General features: G+C 47.1%; 1 protein-coding gene across 1 annotated transcript in view; it reads left to right on the plus strand.

The window, feature by feature from the left end:
* DNAH9 (dynein axonemal heavy chain 9) overlaps positions 1 to 19,614 on the plus strand; it is a 301,303-nt gene extending 281,689 nt beyond the window's left edge. Inside the window, exons 68-70 of the mRNA XM_024752602.1 lie at positions 2,732 to 2,914; positions 14,716 to 15,105; positions 19,138 to 19,614. Of these exons, the coding sequence (XP_024608370.1) occupies positions 2,732 to 2,914; positions 14,716 to 15,105; positions 19,138 to 19,365 (801 nt within the window). The 3' untranslated portion in view covers positions 19,366 to 19,614. The remainder of the gene's footprint in view (positions 1 to 2,731; positions 2,915 to 14,715; positions 15,106 to 19,137) is intronic.

Consider the following 19,614-nt stretch of genomic DNA (forward strand, 5'->3'; position numbering starts at 1 on the left):
AGAACATAAGAAAAGATGTACTCCCATCTCTGTTAGTAGAGGTTTAAATTGTAGAGCAACCTGACAATAGCACCTAAAGTTTAAAATGTTCATATATTTTACTCATAATTCTATTCCTAGGAATTCAACCAGTGGAAACACTCAAAAGGGCACAGATGTTATGATATACTTCTTTATTGCAGGATTGTTTATAGTAGTAGAAATGATAAACAGACCAAATACCATCAATAGGGGGATGACTCACTAAATTATGCTATGCCAAAACAGTGAAATAATATATACTGTTAAAAAACAAGGTAAATCCATAAGTACTAACAAGGGAATGTGTTCAAGATATATCATTAGGTGAGAAAAGCAAGCTGAGGGACTTCTCTGGCGGTCCAGTGGTTAAGACTCTGAGCTTCCACTGCTGGGGGCATGGATTCTATCCCTGGTTGGGGAACTAAGATCCCGCAGGCCACATGGTGTGGCCAAAAGAAAACAAAAACAAAACACAAAAAAAGCAAACTGAAAAATCTGTGTGTATTATGATTCCATTTGTGATAGAAAGAGAAGGAGGTGGGGAGGGAAGGGAGAGCGATGGAGGGAAGAGAAGCAGCAAGGCAGGAAGGAGGATATGGCAGATGTGATAAATATGGGGATGGGTGGATGGATAGATGGATGATGGATGGATGATGGATAGATAGGGTCATATTCATTGAAGGACACCTGCAGAAATTATAAACCAATAATTAACAGTGCTTTTTTTCCCCCTTTGAAGGAAGAGGCAAAATTGTGGGAGGATTTTGCTTCTAATATCAGACGAATCTGTAATATTTAGATTTTTATGATAAGCATTTATTACTTTTCCAAAAGGAAAAAAAAAAACAGAGGTGTTTGCTTGTGGAAGTAAAGTAGACCACATCCCTTGGCATGCACTGCTCCCATCTGAAGTGTCCGCTCTATGTCTGTGGATTTGCTCCCTCCTCAGGCAGGGTCTCCAAATCCTCCAAGGCCTGATCAGTGATGGAAGAGAACTCTGTTTCCCCATGTTCAATGTGTTTTGAAACAATAGCTCCAGACTATCTTTTCATTTCTTTGTGAATAATGTCCAGATGGCAGCTTGCTGATACAGGGCTGTTTCTTCAAATTCATCTCCAGAGACAGAACTATGATGTAGTTTTAGCCATTTGTCTTCTGTCTCAGCAGCAGCTTCCAGGTGCTGTTAAAATTCCATTCCAGTTTTTGCTATGACAGAACCAGAGACCCATTTGTGACATGGTTATGAGTTTTTACTTTCTTTTCTTCTAACATCAGCTCTTTTCCTAGGTAATGTATTGTCTGTTAACAATACAAGGCAAAATTAATATTAATAATCCTGTACATGTATAGGGTCCTTTGTAGCTTTCACATGCTGCCACATTCATCACCTCTTTTGGTTTGATCTCTTCACCAGCCCTGGGAGTTGGCAGGGGAGGGGGCAGTGGAGAAAGCTGCTCTTGGAAATTTTTAATAGATGAGAAAATTGAGGTCTAAATGACTTGCTTAAATTCACACGGGTGATACATAACAACGCCATATTAACTCAGTCAGGGTTCTTTGGTTGCAAGGAACAGAGGCCAGTTTCGCTGAAATAGGCAAGAAATAGCTCACTGTATCAAAGGAATACACTGAAGAAAGGATAGAAACCACAGTGGCTCTGGGGTCCCAGGGAGAGAGAAGAGTGGACCATCACACTTCCCTCCACTTTCTGCACCTAAATCCTGGGCTTGAGATTCAATTTTCATGCTCCTGGAAAAGATCATCTGATTGGCCCACTTGAGTCAGTGGAGGGCTGGGCCCGGTGACTGTGCCTCAAAACAGTGGGAAAGAGGTAATTTCACAAAAGGAGACAGGGACCCGTCATTAGAAGAAGAGGGATGAGATGAACGCACCAAAACAGCATCCACCACACACGTCCACCAGCTCTCCTGACTCCAGGAAGGGCTGGAACTGGAGCCCTGGCTCCCTCTCTCCCTCCCTCCAGCCCCTCTGCCAGCCACATGTTCTAGTAAGTCTGCACTTTCTCGTTTTTCCTTCTCTGCTGACAGAGCTCCTGGGCTTTACTCATTTGCTTCAAAATGGCAGACTTAGCCTCCCAGTGCTTGCCCCCCAGACAGCCCAGAGTCTCGGTGCCTCAATTCCAATCTTCCTGGAGAGAGGCCCTGATTGTTCTAGCTCCCCTGGTCTGATTAGCTGACAGTCCGTGCGACAAAAGGGTCCGTGGGGTGTGGGAGGAGGTTTACATGAGCTGTGGCAATGCTTCTTCCAGGACCCAAGGACAGGAACTGCAGTGCAGCCTCGTGGAAACTCCGAATGGAATGTTTCCATGTCTCCGTCACTGCTGCTCATCGCCGCGGCTTCCCGTGCTTCCAAATGACCGCCCTAGGCCCAAGTCTGTCCTATGCCCTCCTAGCTCGATTCCCACAGCTAGCAGGGTCAGTCTCTGGGTTTTTCAACTCCCAGTTCTCAGAAAGGCCTCTGTGTTCATCCTTTTCAGCTGGTCCCAGGAGTCACAGAGAGCTGGCCAGCCTATACGGGGGGCCTTGCTGTGGCTGGCCCTCAGCCCCTGACCCAGTTGGCCTCAGCAAGCGGGCAAGGGTATGCCCAGGGCACGGATGACTGGCATCTTTAGTGCCACGTGGCAGGGGAATGGAGGCCTTCTGGAGAAGTTGAACCCCGTCTTAACCCTGTGTTTCCCGTTGTGGGGCAGGTCAAGGCCGCCCTGGAAGAAATATTGGAGCGGGTGACAGATGAGTTTAACATCCCAGAGCTGATGGCCAAAGCAGAGGAGCGCACCCCCTACGTGGTCGTGGCACTCCAGGAGTGCGAATGGATGAACGTCCTCACCCGAGAGATTCAGCGCTCCCTGCGAGAGCTAGACCTTGGATTAAAGGTGGGTGAGGCTGGGGGCGGGGGAGGGAGGGCACTGCCAGCAGGAACCCCTTGTGGGAAGAGCACCAGGGGAGCTGGAGAGCAGTGGTCACAGCAGCCTCACTGCCTAAGAAGGTGCCACTCCTAGAAACCAGAGTCTGGCCAGGCTGCAGGGAGGGTGAGACAGGCTCTGAAGCTGGGAGCTGGGAAGGCAGAATGAGCTGGAGCGTTGGGCTCCACAGCGCAGACTGCACGGCGTGCGTCTTCCCCGCGCATGGCTGGTCCAGCCTCGCCGCGCAGACCCTTCGCCTCCGAGGGACCCGCCGCAGTCACGTGACCAGGCGGGCCCTCGGGGTACCTGGTAGGACGTCCCTGCAGCTGGGTGTAGCAGTGCTTCACTCCTTCCCCCAAAGGCAGGTTTTATTCCGTTTGTCTGCCAAAGTGAAGAAAGGGCAGAGCTGAACAATCGTGGTTTGGGAACCTCGAAACGGACCTCATGGTTCCTTTCCCAAACTAAGTAATTATGGGTGGGGAGCTGTCCCTAGACACGCCACCCTCACTCCGCCAACTAGACGCTTGAGTGGACGAACTCGCTCCTCTTTAAGACGAAAATGCGGTCTCTTTGTGGGAAGGACAGTTAGTCCCCGAGTCTCCTAACGCACAGCTAGTGCTACTAAGCACAGGACTTCCCGAAACTTCAGGAAGGTGGAGGGGAATTGTTGGGTGGAAAGCCAGAGGCGGGTGCCGTGTGGGTGTAGGGTGACCAGAGGCAACCTGGGAGCTCTGTTCCTGGTGAGGGCGCAGCAGAGGGCAGAAAAGGAAGGGGCTCAAAGTGAACCTTCTCTGTGATGCTTTCCTAAGACAAGGCAGTTCAGTTTCCAACAGATGCGTCTGCTTCACCCCACCTCCCCTCCAGAGTACTACCCGGATTCCTTTAGTTAGAGGTTCCCTTGTTACAAGGAAACATACTTGGAAGATTAAGGATTAAAAAACCTGGAGAGTTATCGAACTTTTAGGCTTCAGGGATTGATTTTAGGAAAACAAACTGACTGATAGTAAAGGAGCTGGATGCTTGTTTAAAGGTATGGAGTGATGTCATTAAAATGAGTCTCAATTTTAGTATGCCTCAGAATGAGCTAGGGAGCATCGATTCTGGGGTCTGGGGTTAGGCCCAGGAATTTGCAGCCCAGCGATTGTGATGCAGGTGAGCCTACTCTGAGAAAGCTGCTCTAAACCCCACTACTCAACCTCTTTTACTCTTTGATGCATAGGATATAATTTGAGAACAAAAGGAAGATAAGAAAGTTTATGTTGCCCAGAATCCAAACCACCTAGCATCAAAAATGTTCCTAGCTTAAAAATGAAAAGGCTGGGACTACGTGAGTAATAGGCTTAGGATTCTTTGGGCAGCATTAAAGGAAGCTTCTAGTTCTTGTCATTTCCCTTCTTCTGACCACTTCAAGAAATGGTGTGTGTGTGTTTGTGTATGTCAGAGATGAATGAAGTATGGTCACTTGCCAAACTCTGGAGAACCCAACTGAAACACAGATACCGGGAAGTGGGCAGATTTCGCTAATATACAGATATTACCCATGGAGGAAAAAGAAGAGAGAAGAGGGGAAAGGGGAAAAGGACACAAAAGAAATTCACGTAATAATACAAATGGCCAAGAAAAATAGTAAAATATTCTCAACATCGCTCATAACTAAATGGAGTTAAGTGAAATATTATTTTTCACACAGTGGTAAAATTTTTTACATGTGAGGATATCCAGTGGTGAGAACATAAGAAAAGATGTACTCCCATCTCTGTTAGTAGAGGTTTAAATTGTAGAGCAACCTGACAATAGCACCTAAAGTTTAAAATGTTCATATATTTTACTCATAATTCTATTCCTAGGAATTCAACCAGTGGAAACACTCAAAAGGGCACAGATGTTATGATATACTTCTTTATTGCAGGATTGTTTATAGTAGTAGAAATGATAAACAGACCAAATACCATCAATAGGGGGATGACTCACTAAATTATGCTATGCCAAAACAGTGAAATAATATATACTGTTAAAAAACAAGGTAAATCCATAAGTACTAACAAGGGAATGTGTTCAAGATATATCATTAGGTGAGAAAAGCAAGCTGAGGGACTTCTCTGGCGGTCCAGTGGTTAAGACTCTGAGCTTCCACTGCTGGGGGCATGGATTCTATCCCTGGTTGGGGAACTAAGATCCCGCAGGCCACATGGTGTGGCCAAAAGAAAACAAAAACAAAACACAAAAAAAGCAAACTGAAAAATCTGTGTGTATTATGATTCCATTTGTGATAGAAAGAGAAGGAGGTGGGGAGGGAAGGGAGAGCGATGGAGGGAAGAGAAGCAGCAAGGCAGGAAGGAGGATATGGCAGATGTGATAAATATGGGGATGGGTGGATGGATAGATGGATGATGGATGGATGATGGATAGATAGGGTCATATTCATTGAAGGACACCTGCAGAAATTATAAACCAATAATTAACAGTGCTTTTTTTCCCCCTTTGAAGGAAGAGGCAAAATTGTGGGAGGATTTTGCTTCTAATATCAGACGAATCTGTAATATTTAGATTTTTATGATAAGCATTTATTACTTTTCCAAAAGGAAAAAAAAAAACAGAGGTGTTTGCTTGTGGAAGTAAAGTAGACCACATCCCTTGGCATGCACTGCTCCCATCTGAAGTGTCCGCTCTATGTCTGTGGATTTGCTCCCTCCTCAGGCAGGGTCTCCAAATCCTCCAAGGCCTGATCAGTGATGGAAGAGAACTCTGTTTCCCCATGTTCAATGTGTTTTGAAACAATAGCTCCAGACTATCTTTTCATTTCTTTGTGAATAATGTCCAGATGGCAGCTTGCTGATACAGGGCTGTTTCTTCAAATTCATCTCCAGAGACAGAACTATGATGTAGTTTTAGCCATTTGTCTTCTGTCTCAGCAGCAGCTTCCAGGTGCTGTTAAAATTCCATTCCAGTTTTTGCTATGACAGAACCAGAGACCCATTTGTGACATGGTTATGAGTTTTTACTTTCTTTTCTTCTAACATCAGCTCTTTTCCTAGGTAATGTATTGTCTGTTAACAATACAAGGCAAAATTAATATTAATAATCCTGTACATGTATAGGGTCCTTTGTAGCTTTCACATGCTGCCACATTCATCACCTCTTTTGGTTTGATCTCTTCACCAGCCCTGGGAGTTGGCAGGGGAGGGGGCAGTGGAGAAAGCTGCTCTTGGAAATTTTTAATAGATGAGAAAATTGAGGTCTAAATGACTTGCTTAAATTCACACGGGTGATACATAACAACGCCATATTAACTCAGTCAGGGTTCTTTGGTTGCAAGGAACAGAGGCCAGTTTCGCTGAAATAGGCAAGAAATAGCTCACTGTATCAAAGGAATACACTGAAGAAAGGATAGAAACCACAGTGGCTCTGGGGTCCCAGGGAGAGAGAAGAGTGGACCATCACACTTCCCTCCACTTTCTGCACCTAAATCCTGGGCTTGAGATTCAATTTTCATGCTCCTGGAAAAGATCATCTGATTGGCCCACTTGAGTCAGTGGAGGGCTGGGCCCGGTGACTGTGCCTCAAAACAGTGGGAAAGAGGTAATTTCACAAAAGGAGACAGGGACCCGTCATTAGAAGAAGAGGGATGAGATGAACGCACCAAAACAGCATCCACCACACACGTCCACCAGCTCTCCTGACTCCAGGAAGGGCTGGAACTGGAGCCCTGGCTCCCTCTCTCCCTCCCTCCAGCCCCTCTGCCAGCCACATGTTCTAGTAAGTCTGCACTTTCTCGTTTTTCCTTCTCTGCTGACAGAGCTCCTGGGCTTTACTCATTTGCTTCAAAATGGCAGACTTAGCCTCCCAGTGCTTGCCCCCCAGACAGCCCAGAGTCTCGGTGCCTCAATTCCAATCTTCCTGGAGAGAGGCCCTGATTGTTCTAGCTCCCCTGGTCTGATTAGCTGACAGTCCGTGCGACAAAAGGGTCCGTGGGGTGTGGGAGGAGGTTTACATGAGCTGTGGCAATGCTTCTTCCAGGACCCAAGGACAGGAACTGCAGTGCAGCCTCGTGGAAACTCCGAATGGAATGTTTCCATGTCTCCGTCACTGCTGCTCATCGCCGCGGCTTCCCGTGCTTCCAAATGACCGCCCTAGGCCCAAGTCTGTCCTATGCCCTCCTAGCTCGATTCCCACAGCTAGCAGGGTCAGTCTCTGGGTTTTTCAACTCCCAGTTCTCAGAAAGGCCTCTGTGTTCATCCTTTTCAGCTGGTCCCAGGAGTCACAGAGAGCTGGCCAGCCTATACGGGGGGCCTTGCTGTGGCTGGCCCTCAGCCCCTGACCCAGTTGGCCTCAGCAAGCGGGCAAGGGTATGCCCAGGGCACGGATGACTGGCATCTTTAGTGCCACGTGGCAGGGGAATGGAGGCCTTCTGGAGAAGTTGAACCCCGTCTTAACCCTGTGTTTCCCGTTGTGGGGCAGGTCAAGGCCGCCCTGGAAGAAATATTGGAGCGGGTGACAGATGAGTTTAACATCCCAGAGCTGATGGCCAAAGCAGAGGAGCGCACCCCCTACGTGGTCGTGGCACTCCAGGAGTGCGAATGGATGAACGTCCTCACCCGAGAGATTCAGCGCTCCCTGCGAGAGCTAGACCTTGGATTAAAGGTGGGTGAGGCTGGGGGCGGGGGAGGGAGGGCACTGCCAGCAGGAACCCCTTGTGGGAAGAGCACCAGGGGAGCTGGAGAGCAGTGGTCACAGCAGCCTCACTGCCTAAGAAGGTGCCACTCCTAGAAACCAGAGTCTGGCCAGGCTGCAGGGAGGGTGAGACAGGCTCTGAAGCTGGGAGCTGGGAAGGCAGAATGAGCTGGGACTGGCAAGCTGCCCAGGGGCCCATGCTCTGAATGCCGAGGAGAAGAGAAGTCTTGATGCCCTGTGTCTTCTGCTGACATGGGTGGTGTTGCTTTCATGGGACATGGAAGTGTGTGCCGCATCAAAGCACAGGTTCTAGACAGCCCTGCCCCGCCTCCCAGCTCTGCTGCCTCCTCGCCGTGTGGCCTTAGAGTGACTTGAGTCTCACTGCGTCTCAGTTTCTTCACCTGTAAAACAGGGATAGTGGTCCTACTTCACAGGGCTTTGGGAAGGATTCAGTCAATAGGTTTGTGTAGAATGTTTAGAGCAAGGCCCAGCGCGTGGCAAGTACCCAGAAGTGTAAGCTGATGGCATATTATTACCACCTCTCAGAGGAAAGGAAAGAACTTTAATCTTCTGCACCCCCATGGTCATCTGAAAGGCCCGAGATGCTGCACAAGCTCTGACGTTTCTCATGAGCAATGGAAGAGTCTATTATTTATGCCACCAATTATGTAAATAGATCTGTTTTATTCACCATAAGATAATTCCATCAAGTGCCCAGCACAAAGCCAAACAGATCACCTGCATGATGGGTGAGTGGGAGGTCCTGCTGCCTTTGAGGAGCTGAGGAAAGTAACTGTTGTCAGTTTACACTGGCACATTTATTAAAATAATTGTAACCCCAGACAGAGGGAAAGTGAGAACCCAGTTTTGTAGGCAGCAGTGAACACTCAGCCCAGCCCTGGACATCCAGACCTGTGATGTGCTGCCGCCCTTGTGTCTGCCTCTTGGAGTCGTATAACCACTGTCACGGGTGCAGAGGACACACAACCATGAGCATCTTCACATGTGGTCACATAGAAACTATGAAGTAGACTGAGAAATCTGGGTGAGTTTTCTTCAGTCTGTTAATTCCCATTCGGCCCCAATATGGATAGAAGGAAATAAGGAGAAATGAGAGACGGGAAAGGATGTCGAAGGCTGAGGCTGTTTGGCAATGTTACCAAATTATGCGCCGGCTGGTAATCAAAGGAAATACGGAATTCCATAGAACAATCTCAGACGTAAATAAGGACCTTGCCGGTCATTTGATGTGGCTCGGTTCCCTAGGTACGCGGGTGTATATTCATAATTATCTTGAGCTTGTTTGTTGCGGTCTTAGCTTAGTGAATCTGTGCAATTTGCTGCAGTCTATCTACCCATCCGACTTCCAATTCGTTCACTCATTTTTCTTTCAAGAGCCTTCGCTGCAGCTTGGTGTCATGGATCCCAGTGCGTGCCTGGGCGAGGATGAAGGGGTGGGGAGGGAGTTACTCTTTTCTTCCAGTCTAGCTCGAGCAGGGCTGGTGGATGGCCAGCCTCGGTGCTCTGCCCTTGGGGAGACAGCAGAGACTGACAGGGGAGCCTTCCGCTCCAGACGGACAGTCTGGCGGGAAAACGAGCATACAAATGGATTACAGTACCAGGCAGGGTTGATTCAGTGCCACACAGAGAGAGGTGCGAGAAGAAAGGAAGAAATAAGTATGTGGAATCAGGGATGGCCCCAGCAGAGAAGTGGCACGCAGGGAGCTTTGGAGGAAGAGTAGGATTATGACATGTGGCAATAAGAAGAATCTTCTAGAAGTCCCAAGGTGAGGAACCCTAAGCCTGTTCTAAGAGTTAACTTAGTTTGGCTGGAGCAGAGGGTCCCCCAGGTGAGTAAGAGTGATATGGTGAACTTCTAAAGGTGACTGGTGGTGACAACATTGACCCAGAAGCAGTCAGGACAACGGTCTGTTGCCTTTTTCTCCTGGTCCCCTGTGAGCGGGGGGACAGACAGAGCAATCTCCGCTTAAAAACGCTGTCATGAAAACCCAGTCTCATTAGGACAGGGCCCCAAACTGGCCTGGTCATCAGACTCCCTGGGGGCGTCATTCCAATATGTGTTCCTATCTCCACCCTCCAGTCCCACCAACCTGTGGAGCTGGGGTCTGGAAACCTATATTTTTAGCCAGCAGATGGGTAATTCTTGTGGCGAGACAAGTTTGTGAATAGCATTAAGGCAAGTAGGTAGAAGAAAAGATGGACAGATGTCTTCATGGAACGGTGAAAGTGCAAGGGGACAGTGGCAGAGTTCAGAGAAGGAAAAGTTTCCAAGTCTGGGGAAGAGGCTAAGCTGAGATGCAAGAAATGGGAGTCAGAGAGGAAACAGCTGAAGGGAGCAACTGAAACAGGAGGGGTTCACAGGACAGCCTGGCATGTGCGGGAGATGTGAGGGCCCCACTGGACAGCAGCTGGTACATGGAGCGGTGAGGAACTCACATCCCAGCTCCCAGTGGAACATGGAAGGGGAAGCATAATGGGAGGAGAGGAAAATCTGAGCGACGTTTTCCTTCCGGTCCTTTCTTTCTCTTTAACAGTCACTTTGAAGTTCTAGGACTGTTTTAGGTGGAGCACAGGGAGACATGGGGCAACCCACACTACCCAGCACATCAAACAGACAAACCCAAATGCCCTGCCCAGACTGGGTACCAAATTAGAAAATGTCTGACTTTTCAAGTCATTAAGTCAATACCCTTAGCATTTTTTATTCATAGTTGGCTGGATGGGAAAGCATAATGCTACCCAAAAGTACTGGCTGAATTGAAAGGCACAGCTCTCTAATCCCTGAGGACTGTGGGAGCCCACAGCACACAGAAGTGGCCACCTGGGAGAGGTCTACCAGCCACAACCGTGTCCCCACAGAGAAGAATTCAGGAGAGTCAGACATCTGGCTCTCAGCCTTACACAATGAAGAACCAGGTCCTGTGAGCATCCCAGAGCTGTTTGGTCAGAGGTACTGACTCCCACTAACCAAATGCACAAAAGCCTGATGTACAAAACTCCCAAATGCCAGTTTATTCCTTTACAATCCTTTACAACTAGGTATAACTTTCAAAGCGCCATTTACTGATGGCAGCCTGCCCAGAAAAATCTCTTCCTGTGTTGGAAAACTACAAGAGAAGCTGGATTCTTTTGCACTGTCCAGTATGGTAGCCACTAACAACAGGTTAACACTTGAAATGTGGCTAGTCCAAACTGAAATGTGTTGTAAGTTTAAATTAAATGCCATATTTCAAAGATATGTTATATTGATTAAATATTGAAATATTTGACATTTTAAATCTATAAAGTTAAGTTAATCTATTAAGTTAAATAACATATTATGAAAATTAAATTCATCTTTTTCTTTTTATTTATTTATTTATTTATTTTTGCGGTATGCAGGCCTCTCACTGCTGTGGCCTCTCCCGTTGCGGAGCACAGGCTCCAGACGCGCAGGCTCAGCAGCCATGGCTCACGGCCCCAGCTGCTCCGCGGCATGTGGGATCTTCCCGGACCGGGGCATGAACCCGTGTCCCCTGCATCGGCAGGTGGACTCTCAACCACTGCACCACCAGGGAAGCCCCTCTTTTTACTTTTTTAATGTAGCTACTAGAAAATGTAAAATTACACACATGTAATTTTGTGAATTTTAAATGTAAAATTACCCATTCACAACTTGCATTGTATTTCATTTGGGCAGTGCTCTCTTAGATGGAGTCATGGCCAGCCCAGAATCTGGGGCTGGGAACTATTTTCTATTATTCAGATATTTAATGGCATCAAACATTTCCCCCCTATGCTTCAGTGGCTAATTGCCCCTCCTAATTGACAAATTCTGTTTTTCTAAACATGTGAAAGATGTTCAGTCTTAAAGCCCAACTTGCTGACTTGGGGAACCGCTCTGGCTCTTTACTCTCATCCGTTGACTCTCATGTGTTGACTTAATAGTTCAGGTTTTGCTTTGGCCCTTTAGTGACATACGGTCACCACCCCACAGGCAGCTGCCCTGGCCCACATGTCTGCTAGAGTGCACAGATGGACCAGCTGCGGTCACCGCAGTCTGGACGCCAGACTGGGAAGGGTGGAACCCACATAATTCCCACTTCCCTCCACATCTCTTTGCCTCCCGGTGTTTCATTCATGTGAAAGCTGGTTGCAAAGACCACCTCCAGAGGGAAGAAAAAGCAGACAGGGGCTGACCCTCAGAACAAGGTGCAGCCTGCAGCCCCTGGAGAAGGGCATATGTGGGCGTTGCTGACCCCACATGACGGACGCTGGCCACGTGCCTGCGAGCCCAGAGCACCAGCCACTTCTGACCCTCCAGAGATGCCCTTTACAGACGGACATTCCTGGCCATCCAGAGGCTGGAGTCCTTAGGTTTGGAATGGAGCCTTTGAATCCGTGCTTTTAACAAGCGCACTGACTTAAAGCAATGAAGGCCTAGAGGGCAAATCAGGTTTTTATCTTATATTCTACCTAAGAAAGACTTTGAAAGCATTTATTTATAGGGACAAAAAAAGTGGTTAAGGCCACATCCAGGTAGCCCTCATACCCACCATGAAGCGCCCCCCAGTCTTTAGTTCTCCCTGCTTTCCCTGCAATATGGACATGGAATAAGCCAGTAACACAGGATCCTGAACTATGTCATCTTCTTAAGGATTTAGTGTTCTCTTTGTGAGTTTTCTTTTTGTCGACTCTTGACCTATAAGCACATAAGTGCAGACATTATTAATCCGTGTTCCACGGGATCCAGGCAGGGGGAGTTTGAGGAGGTCAGGCTTGAGCAGATGGAAGCAGGTTTCTCTCACGGGGAGCTGGAGTCTTTACAAAAGGCCTGCTTACCCACAGTTTGGCTGAGAAACTTCCCGTCTGCCCACCCCGCCTCCATCAATCTGGCAGCACCTGAGGAAACGAATTTTCTCTGAACACCTTTTAGGAAGCGCTGTCCCAGAGTCTGTAGGTTTATTCCTCTTTTCCTAAGAAAGGGACCCATATTACACTGAGTGAATTTGGAGTGGGGTTCTCTCTGGTTTCTTCTCAACCCCTCCTCTGAAAGTGAGTCATTTCTCTGTCCACTCAAGGTCATGGACAGATCTGAGTTCAGCACCCTAACCACAAGGTGAACGACTTCTTTTCCTAAATCGTTCTTGCCTCACTCTCAAACGGGCAGAACCTAAGAGCACATTCTTTAAGGCTCCATCGCTCATACTTTCAATTAGTAAATGCAAAATCATTGTCAGAATAACTTCTAAGCAGATAGAAATTTTTAAGAAAGCCAAGGTACACATTTTATGCTTCCCTGCTGTCAAAATGATTTTAGATTTTTGAAGTGTTAAGTATTGCATATACATTTTTTTATTATCAGATTTTATTTTTAGAGCAGTTGTAGGTTCACAGCAAAATTGAGCAGAAGGCGGAGTTCCCATATTCCCCTCCCCCGACCACACCCAGCCTCCCCATCATCAACACCCCCAGCAGAGTGGCCCATCTGTTACAGCTGGTAAATCTACCCCGACCCCTCACAATCAACAAAGTCTCCTGTAGTTCACATTAGGGTTCACTCTGGGTGGTGTACGTTCTACGGATTTGGACAAATGTGTAATGACATGGATCCGCTGTTTTAGTGTCTTACAGGAGAGTTTCACTGCCCTAATATTGCATATATTTTAATTTAAGCCCATGATTTCTTCTTGCAATGAACGTCAGAGAAATAGAGGTTTATGGGACCTCACTGTTTTCAGAAGTGGCACATCTCTGTGTAAGGCATGGTCACACCGAGTAAGTGATTGAATTAGCCGGGGACGATAACCAGGCAACAAAGGACTTCTCTGTACCAGCAAACAACTGTGGCTGGCAGAGTCCAGGGCTCCATGTGAGTTCATCTCTATCTGTCTCTCTGCTGCGGCCCTCAGAGATGTGCCAAAGGACCGGGACATTTTCATCCTACTTTTTCCAGTAGTGCTGGCCCCGTCCTGTTAGGTCAGTTGTGGGATGATTCCAGGGCGGGGGACCTTACCTCCCCACCAACTCACATGGCCAACAACATTCACAGGTGCAAAAAACTTCCACAGACACACCCCGACTCAAAACAACCCAAAACAATTCTGTGGGGAAGCAAATTTATTTGGTGTATTATTTATAAAAGCACTTTATAATTATGTGAGTTAATTGGCCATTGAAAACTTAAAATTTTTATTTTAAAAGGAAAAATAAATACGGCCTGTATCTTTTTCCTTTTAAGTCTATTGGACTTTATTTTTTTGTAATGAGTCTTGATTTGTCTACATATCTTCTTATCTGCAGTTTAGCCAGCGTGTACAATTATATGCCTATAAACATGTTTTATTAAAACTGCAACATACAGAATTTTTAACACAACCCTGGCAAAAACACATACACTACAGTTTAATTACCAAACAGAAAACTAGGCCTTTCGGTTTAGAGCAGTGCTGTCCAATAGAACCCTCTGTAGTGATGAGAATGTTCCACGTCTGTGCTAAGGGCACGGTGCCTGCTGATGCCATGAAATGTAGCTAATGTGACTGATAACCTGATACTTCTAACTCACTTGTGCTTAAATAGCTTCATGGGACTGACGGTCATCACATCAGACACGGCAAGCCTTACTGGGCACCCTAACCCCCCTGCAGACGCCGCCGCAGTGGACACGACACCTTCAAGAAATTGCAGATCCTTGGCATAACTAAGGTTACAAAGTTTAATTTAAAGATGGTTTTCAATGTACATCTTCCTTTACAGATTTCATCTAGCAATTGGAAGAGGATTCCTCCTTCGCTGGAGGAGAACGGAGGAGCCCAAGCTTTAGGGTAGGGTGGAATCAGCGTGGAACCCACAGGTGGCTTGAGGTCTGCAGTGGACCTAAACTACCGTCAGTAGATACGTGTAGACTCTGATACCACAGGAGTGGGGAGACAACCAGTCTCTGTGAGACAAACCTTGCAGATCAAGTACTAGACAGGGACTGTCATTGTGTCACCGACCCCAGCCGTCAACTCCTGTCTTCCCAAAGATCCCCGAGGCCAGCTGTTTCCAGGGACTTGCTGCCCCTCACTCTTTCCCCTCTCATTCTTTGTCTTCAGGGGGAGCTGACCATGACCAGCGACATGGAGAACTTACAGGACGCTCTGTACCTAGACACAGTGCCGGAGCCCTGGGCCAGGCGTGCCTACCCTTCCACTGCAGGCCTGGCAGCCTGGTTTTTGGACCTGCTCAACCGAATCAGGGAGTTGGAGGCCTGGACAGGCGACTTTACGATGCCCCCCACTGTGTGGTTGACAGGCTTCTTCAACCCTCAGTCCTTCCTGACCGCCATCATGCAGTCCACAGCCCGCAAGAATGAGTGGCCCCTGGACCAGATGGCCTTGCAATGTGACGTGACAAAGAAGAACAGAGAGGAATTCAGGAGCCCCCCTCAGGAAGGGGCCTACATCCATGGCCTCTTCATGGAAGGCGCTCGCTGGGATGCACAGGTAAATCCTGGGATGAGCCAAAGGGCATCCCCAGTGGGCTGATTACATACACGTTGCCCCCTGTAAAGTACAATTGCTAAAAGGGATGCCCTTTTTTTTTTTTTTTTTTTTTTTTTTTTTGCGGTACGCGGGCCTCTCACTGTTGTGGCCTCTCCCGTTGCGGAGCACAGGCTCCGGACGCGCAGGCTCAGCGGCCATGGCTCACGGGCCCAGCCGCTCCGCGGCATGTGGGATCTTTCCAGACCGGGGCACGAACCCGTGTCCCCTGCATCGGCAGGCGGACTCTCAACCACTGTGCCACCAGGGAAGCCCAGGGATGCCTTTTGAGCATCCCTTGAGGCTGTCAAATCATTTCTATGTAGCCAAGGATGACATAAAGAGCGCAGAGTGAGTAGAGAGGTTAAAAGCAACAGACTAGCTGGATCTGAATCCCAGCACTACCGCTTACTAATTCTGTGAAAAATCTCCGTTTACTCAACTGTTTTTTAAAAAATATTTATTTATTTAATTTATTTATTTGGCTATGCCAGGTCTTAGTTGTGGCACATGGGATCTTTGTTGCTGCACGTGGGATCTTTGTTGTGGCACACAGGATCTTTAGTTGCAGCATGTGGGATCTAGTGCCCTGACCAGGGATCGAACCCAGGCCCCTTGCATTGGGAGTGAAGAGTCTTAACCACTGGACCACCAGGGAAGTCCCTACTCAACTGTTAAATGGGAAAACAGAGTTGCTGTGATGATTAAGCAAATTAATATGCAAGACACTTAGAACAGTGCCTGGTACATAGGGAGTGCTCAAAACTTGTTGTGTGACCTGGGGGTATCATTTCACCTCCCTGGTCCACTTTCCTCATTCATGAGCTCTTGGAGGGCAGGAATCCCTCCTACTTTTTACACTGCTACGTGTTAGCAAAGGGGTGCCAGTGATATTTAAAGTGACACTTTGAATGGATTCCTCACTGCAGGCTAATACAAATTTGAGTCAGCATAAGATCAGAAAAGATGTTTTGTCTCCCATAGGAAACTAGCAAACAAGCACAGGTGGCTGGGATAAATGACATGAACAAGGATGGATAACTCTAGGACAAGTTTACATTTGTTATACACATGATCTGGAAGGACTACTTAGTCAAATATCCCATTTGGCAATATTTGCACTAAACTATTCCTAGCAGTCAATACAAAGGAACGTGGGAAAACTATTAGAAGGTCCAGAAGATCCTACAAGTCCGCATCAAAATGCATAGAGAGCTGTACTAATTTGAAGAGTGTCCCTTCAAAATTCATGTCCACCCAGAACCTCAAAATGTGACCTATTTGGAAAGGGGTCTTTACAGATGTCATTAGTGAAGATGAAGTCACGCTAGAATAGAGTAGGCGCTGAACCCAATGAGTGGCGTCTTTATAAGAGGAGAATGCTCTGTGAAGACGGAGGCAGAGACTGGAGGGGTGCATCTACAGGCCGAGGGAGGCCAAGGGTTGCAGCAACCACCAGACACTAGGGGAAAGGCATGGGACAGGTTCTGCCTCAGAGCCTCCAGAAGGAACCAACCCTACCTACACTTTAAGACTTCTAGCCTGCAGGACTGTGAAAGAATACGTTTCTGTTGTTTTGAGCCACTGTCTTTGTGATAATTTTGTTACGGCAGCCCTAGGAAACCAGTCAAGGGCCAACAGAAAGGACGGTAAAGTGGGGCAGTGTTCAAGCAGCCTGAACGTTGAGAAGGAAGCCTACTTCTCTCTCTCCACCTGAACATTTGCACAAGTCTGTCAGTCGAGATCATATGTGGACTGTATTAGGTGTAGGGTAGCCAGAGCTAGGATACTAAAGACGCCAAAATGAGAGAAGTGCAGGAAAGATAAGTAGGGGGGAAGCTCAGAAGGAGGAGCACTGGCACTGGGGGACAAAGGGATATTGATTCCAAACAACTGCCTCCCATTTGTTCATTACCTTGCTTCCAAATAATAAATACAAACAAAAAAATAACACCCGCCCACCAAGAACTCTTGTTCTCAGAGTCTATATCCCAGAAAGCATTCAGCAAAAAGGGAAGGGTGGGCTTCCCTGGTGGCGCAGTGGTTGAGAATCTGCCTGCCAGTGCAGGGGACACGGGTTCGAGCCCTGGTCTGGGAAGATCCAATAAGATATAATATATATCATATATATAAGATAATAGTATAATAAGGTATATATCAAAATCATATATAATAATTTTATACATATATATATATATATATATACCAGAATCAAACTTGTCAGAACTCCAGAAATTAACCAAAGGCTTTTGGCAACCAGAGCAGTGTTTGCTGAAGAAAAATGACTGAAAAAAGAGCAAGCATTAAATGCAAATGGATTAAACACTACAATTAAAAGGCAGAGATTGGCAGAATGGATTAAATTTTTAAAAACCTGATCCAACTACATGCTGTGTATAAGAGACACACTTTAGATTTAAAGACACAAATAGGTTGAAAGTAAAGAGATGGAAAAGACATGCCATGAAAACAGTAACCAAAGAGAGTTGGGGGACTATACTGATAGTAGACAAAATAGACTTAAAATTGTTATTAGAGAAAAGACAGAAGAGAGAGGAATTGTAGAGACCAAAAAAAGGCATTTTACAGTGATAAAAGGTCCATCCATCAAGAAGATATAACAATGACAAATATATGTGCATCTAATAAAACAGACCCCAAAATAAAGGAGATGAAAACTGTCAGAATTGAAGGGAGAAACAGACAACTCAACCATAATAACTGACGACATTAACACCCCACTACTAATGGTGACAGCTAATGGTTATAGAGTTTCTTTCTGGGGTGATAAAAATATTCTGGAATTTAGGTAGTGGTGATGACTGTACAAGTTTATAAATATACTAAAAACCAGTGAAATGTACATTTTAAAAGAGTTGGCTTTATGGTATATGGAAAAAGAAAGGTTCTACCCCTGCTGCCACTCCCTACCATAAACACTCAGTTGTGGGGGACAAGGGGTCCTCACTGTTTACCTTAGTTCTATTAGTTACTATGCCTCGTGTCAGCCTCTACCAGAGCTGAAGAGGCACATCCTCCCCGTTAAATACATTTCATGGGAATTAAAACAAATTCTGTCCACAGCATAAGGGGCTCAGAATCAGCTAGGCACGGGCAAGGAATCCATGAGTCACGCTGGATCATCATTTCCCAAAGTATGTTCAGAAAACCCTAGTGCCACGGGAAATGAATAGGTTGCAAGAAAAGGGTCCTGTGATCAAATAAGTTTGGGAAAGACTGGGATAAGTAAAGTCAAAGTGTTTTCTTCACTGCCAGGACTTCTTGTCTTCAGTGTGCTAGTATGCACCGTAAAGCTTCAGGGCCAGGGTCTGGTAAGCACCACTTCCCAAGCTTATTTCACCAAGGCACCTTTTTGTTCCTCAGAATATTTCTCAGGACTACTAGGAAAAACTTCCCCAGACAGCACTATGGAGACATCTCAGAACCAGAGAGAGGCCCCAGCTGGAAAGCTACAGAACGGCCAGGTCCCTGTTACTTGAGTGAAGATAGAACACAGCTCCCTCTGCTCAAAAGGAGAAAATGCTCTAGAGGGTGGAGGACAGCACATAAGAAGCTGGAACAGGACATAACCAAAGCCTTAACATCTAAAGCGTTTGCCGGCAGGGACCGTGTCTTGCTCAGCTGTAAGTCCCTAGCACCTAGCATGACATCTGGCAGATAGCTGCATTCGGTATGCTTACAAAATGACAAAATAAAACTAAGAGAAATTCAAGCCCCAAAGAGATTAATGTGCATATGATATGCAACAGCTTTCGGAACTCTGCTTCGAGAAGATATTCAGGCTGAAAAACAGTGGGAATATGATGTCCACCCCTCCATGGCACCCCATCGTGGGTTGTCGAGAGAACTTAGTAAGGGGGTGGGCCCAGGGCAACCAGGTCTTCCCAGTCTCTCTCCCGGATCTCCCGACAGGAGCAGGCCTGGCTGGCTGAGCTTGGGGCCTGACCTGAGATGTTCTCGTGTCCTTGTCCTCAGGCTGGGGTCATCACCGAGGGGAAGCTGAAGGAGCTGGTGCCCGCCATGCCTGTGTTGCTCCTCAAGGCCATCCCCGCAGATAAGCAGGATTGCCGCAGTACCTATCCCTGTCCTGTGTACAAGACTTGTCAGCGAGGACCCACCTACGTGTGGACTTTACACCTGAAGACGAAGGAGAAGCCTTCCAAGTGGGTTCTGGCCGGAGTAGCCTTGCTTCTGCAGGTGTAGCTCCTTGCAGACCCACCGAGGAGACAGAGCTGGGCTGGAGGCTGCCCAGAGGGACCAGTGGAGAGGGCGGACCACAGCCCTAGCGAAAGATGAGAAACCGAAAGCACTCACAGTTCTGAAGAATTCCTTTGGGGAACTCGGAGAGAAGGACCTAAAGTGAGGCAGAGCTAGAGGAGTGTGGACCTGGGAACTAGGGGAGAAGAGTCTCCTAACACTGACCCTTTCCTAATAAAGCGATTTGTTCTTCAA

The sequence above is a fragment of the Neophocaena asiaeorientalis genome, unplaced genomic scaffold (genome assembly GCF_003031525.2).
Source record: "Neophocaena asiaeorientalis asiaeorientalis breed wild unplaced genomic scaffold, Neophocaena_asiaeorientalis_V1.1 scaffold540, whole genome shotgun sequence".
Lineage (NCBI taxonomy): Eukaryota > Metazoa > Chordata > Mammalia > Artiodactyla > Phocoenidae > Neophocaena > Neophocaena asiaeorientalis.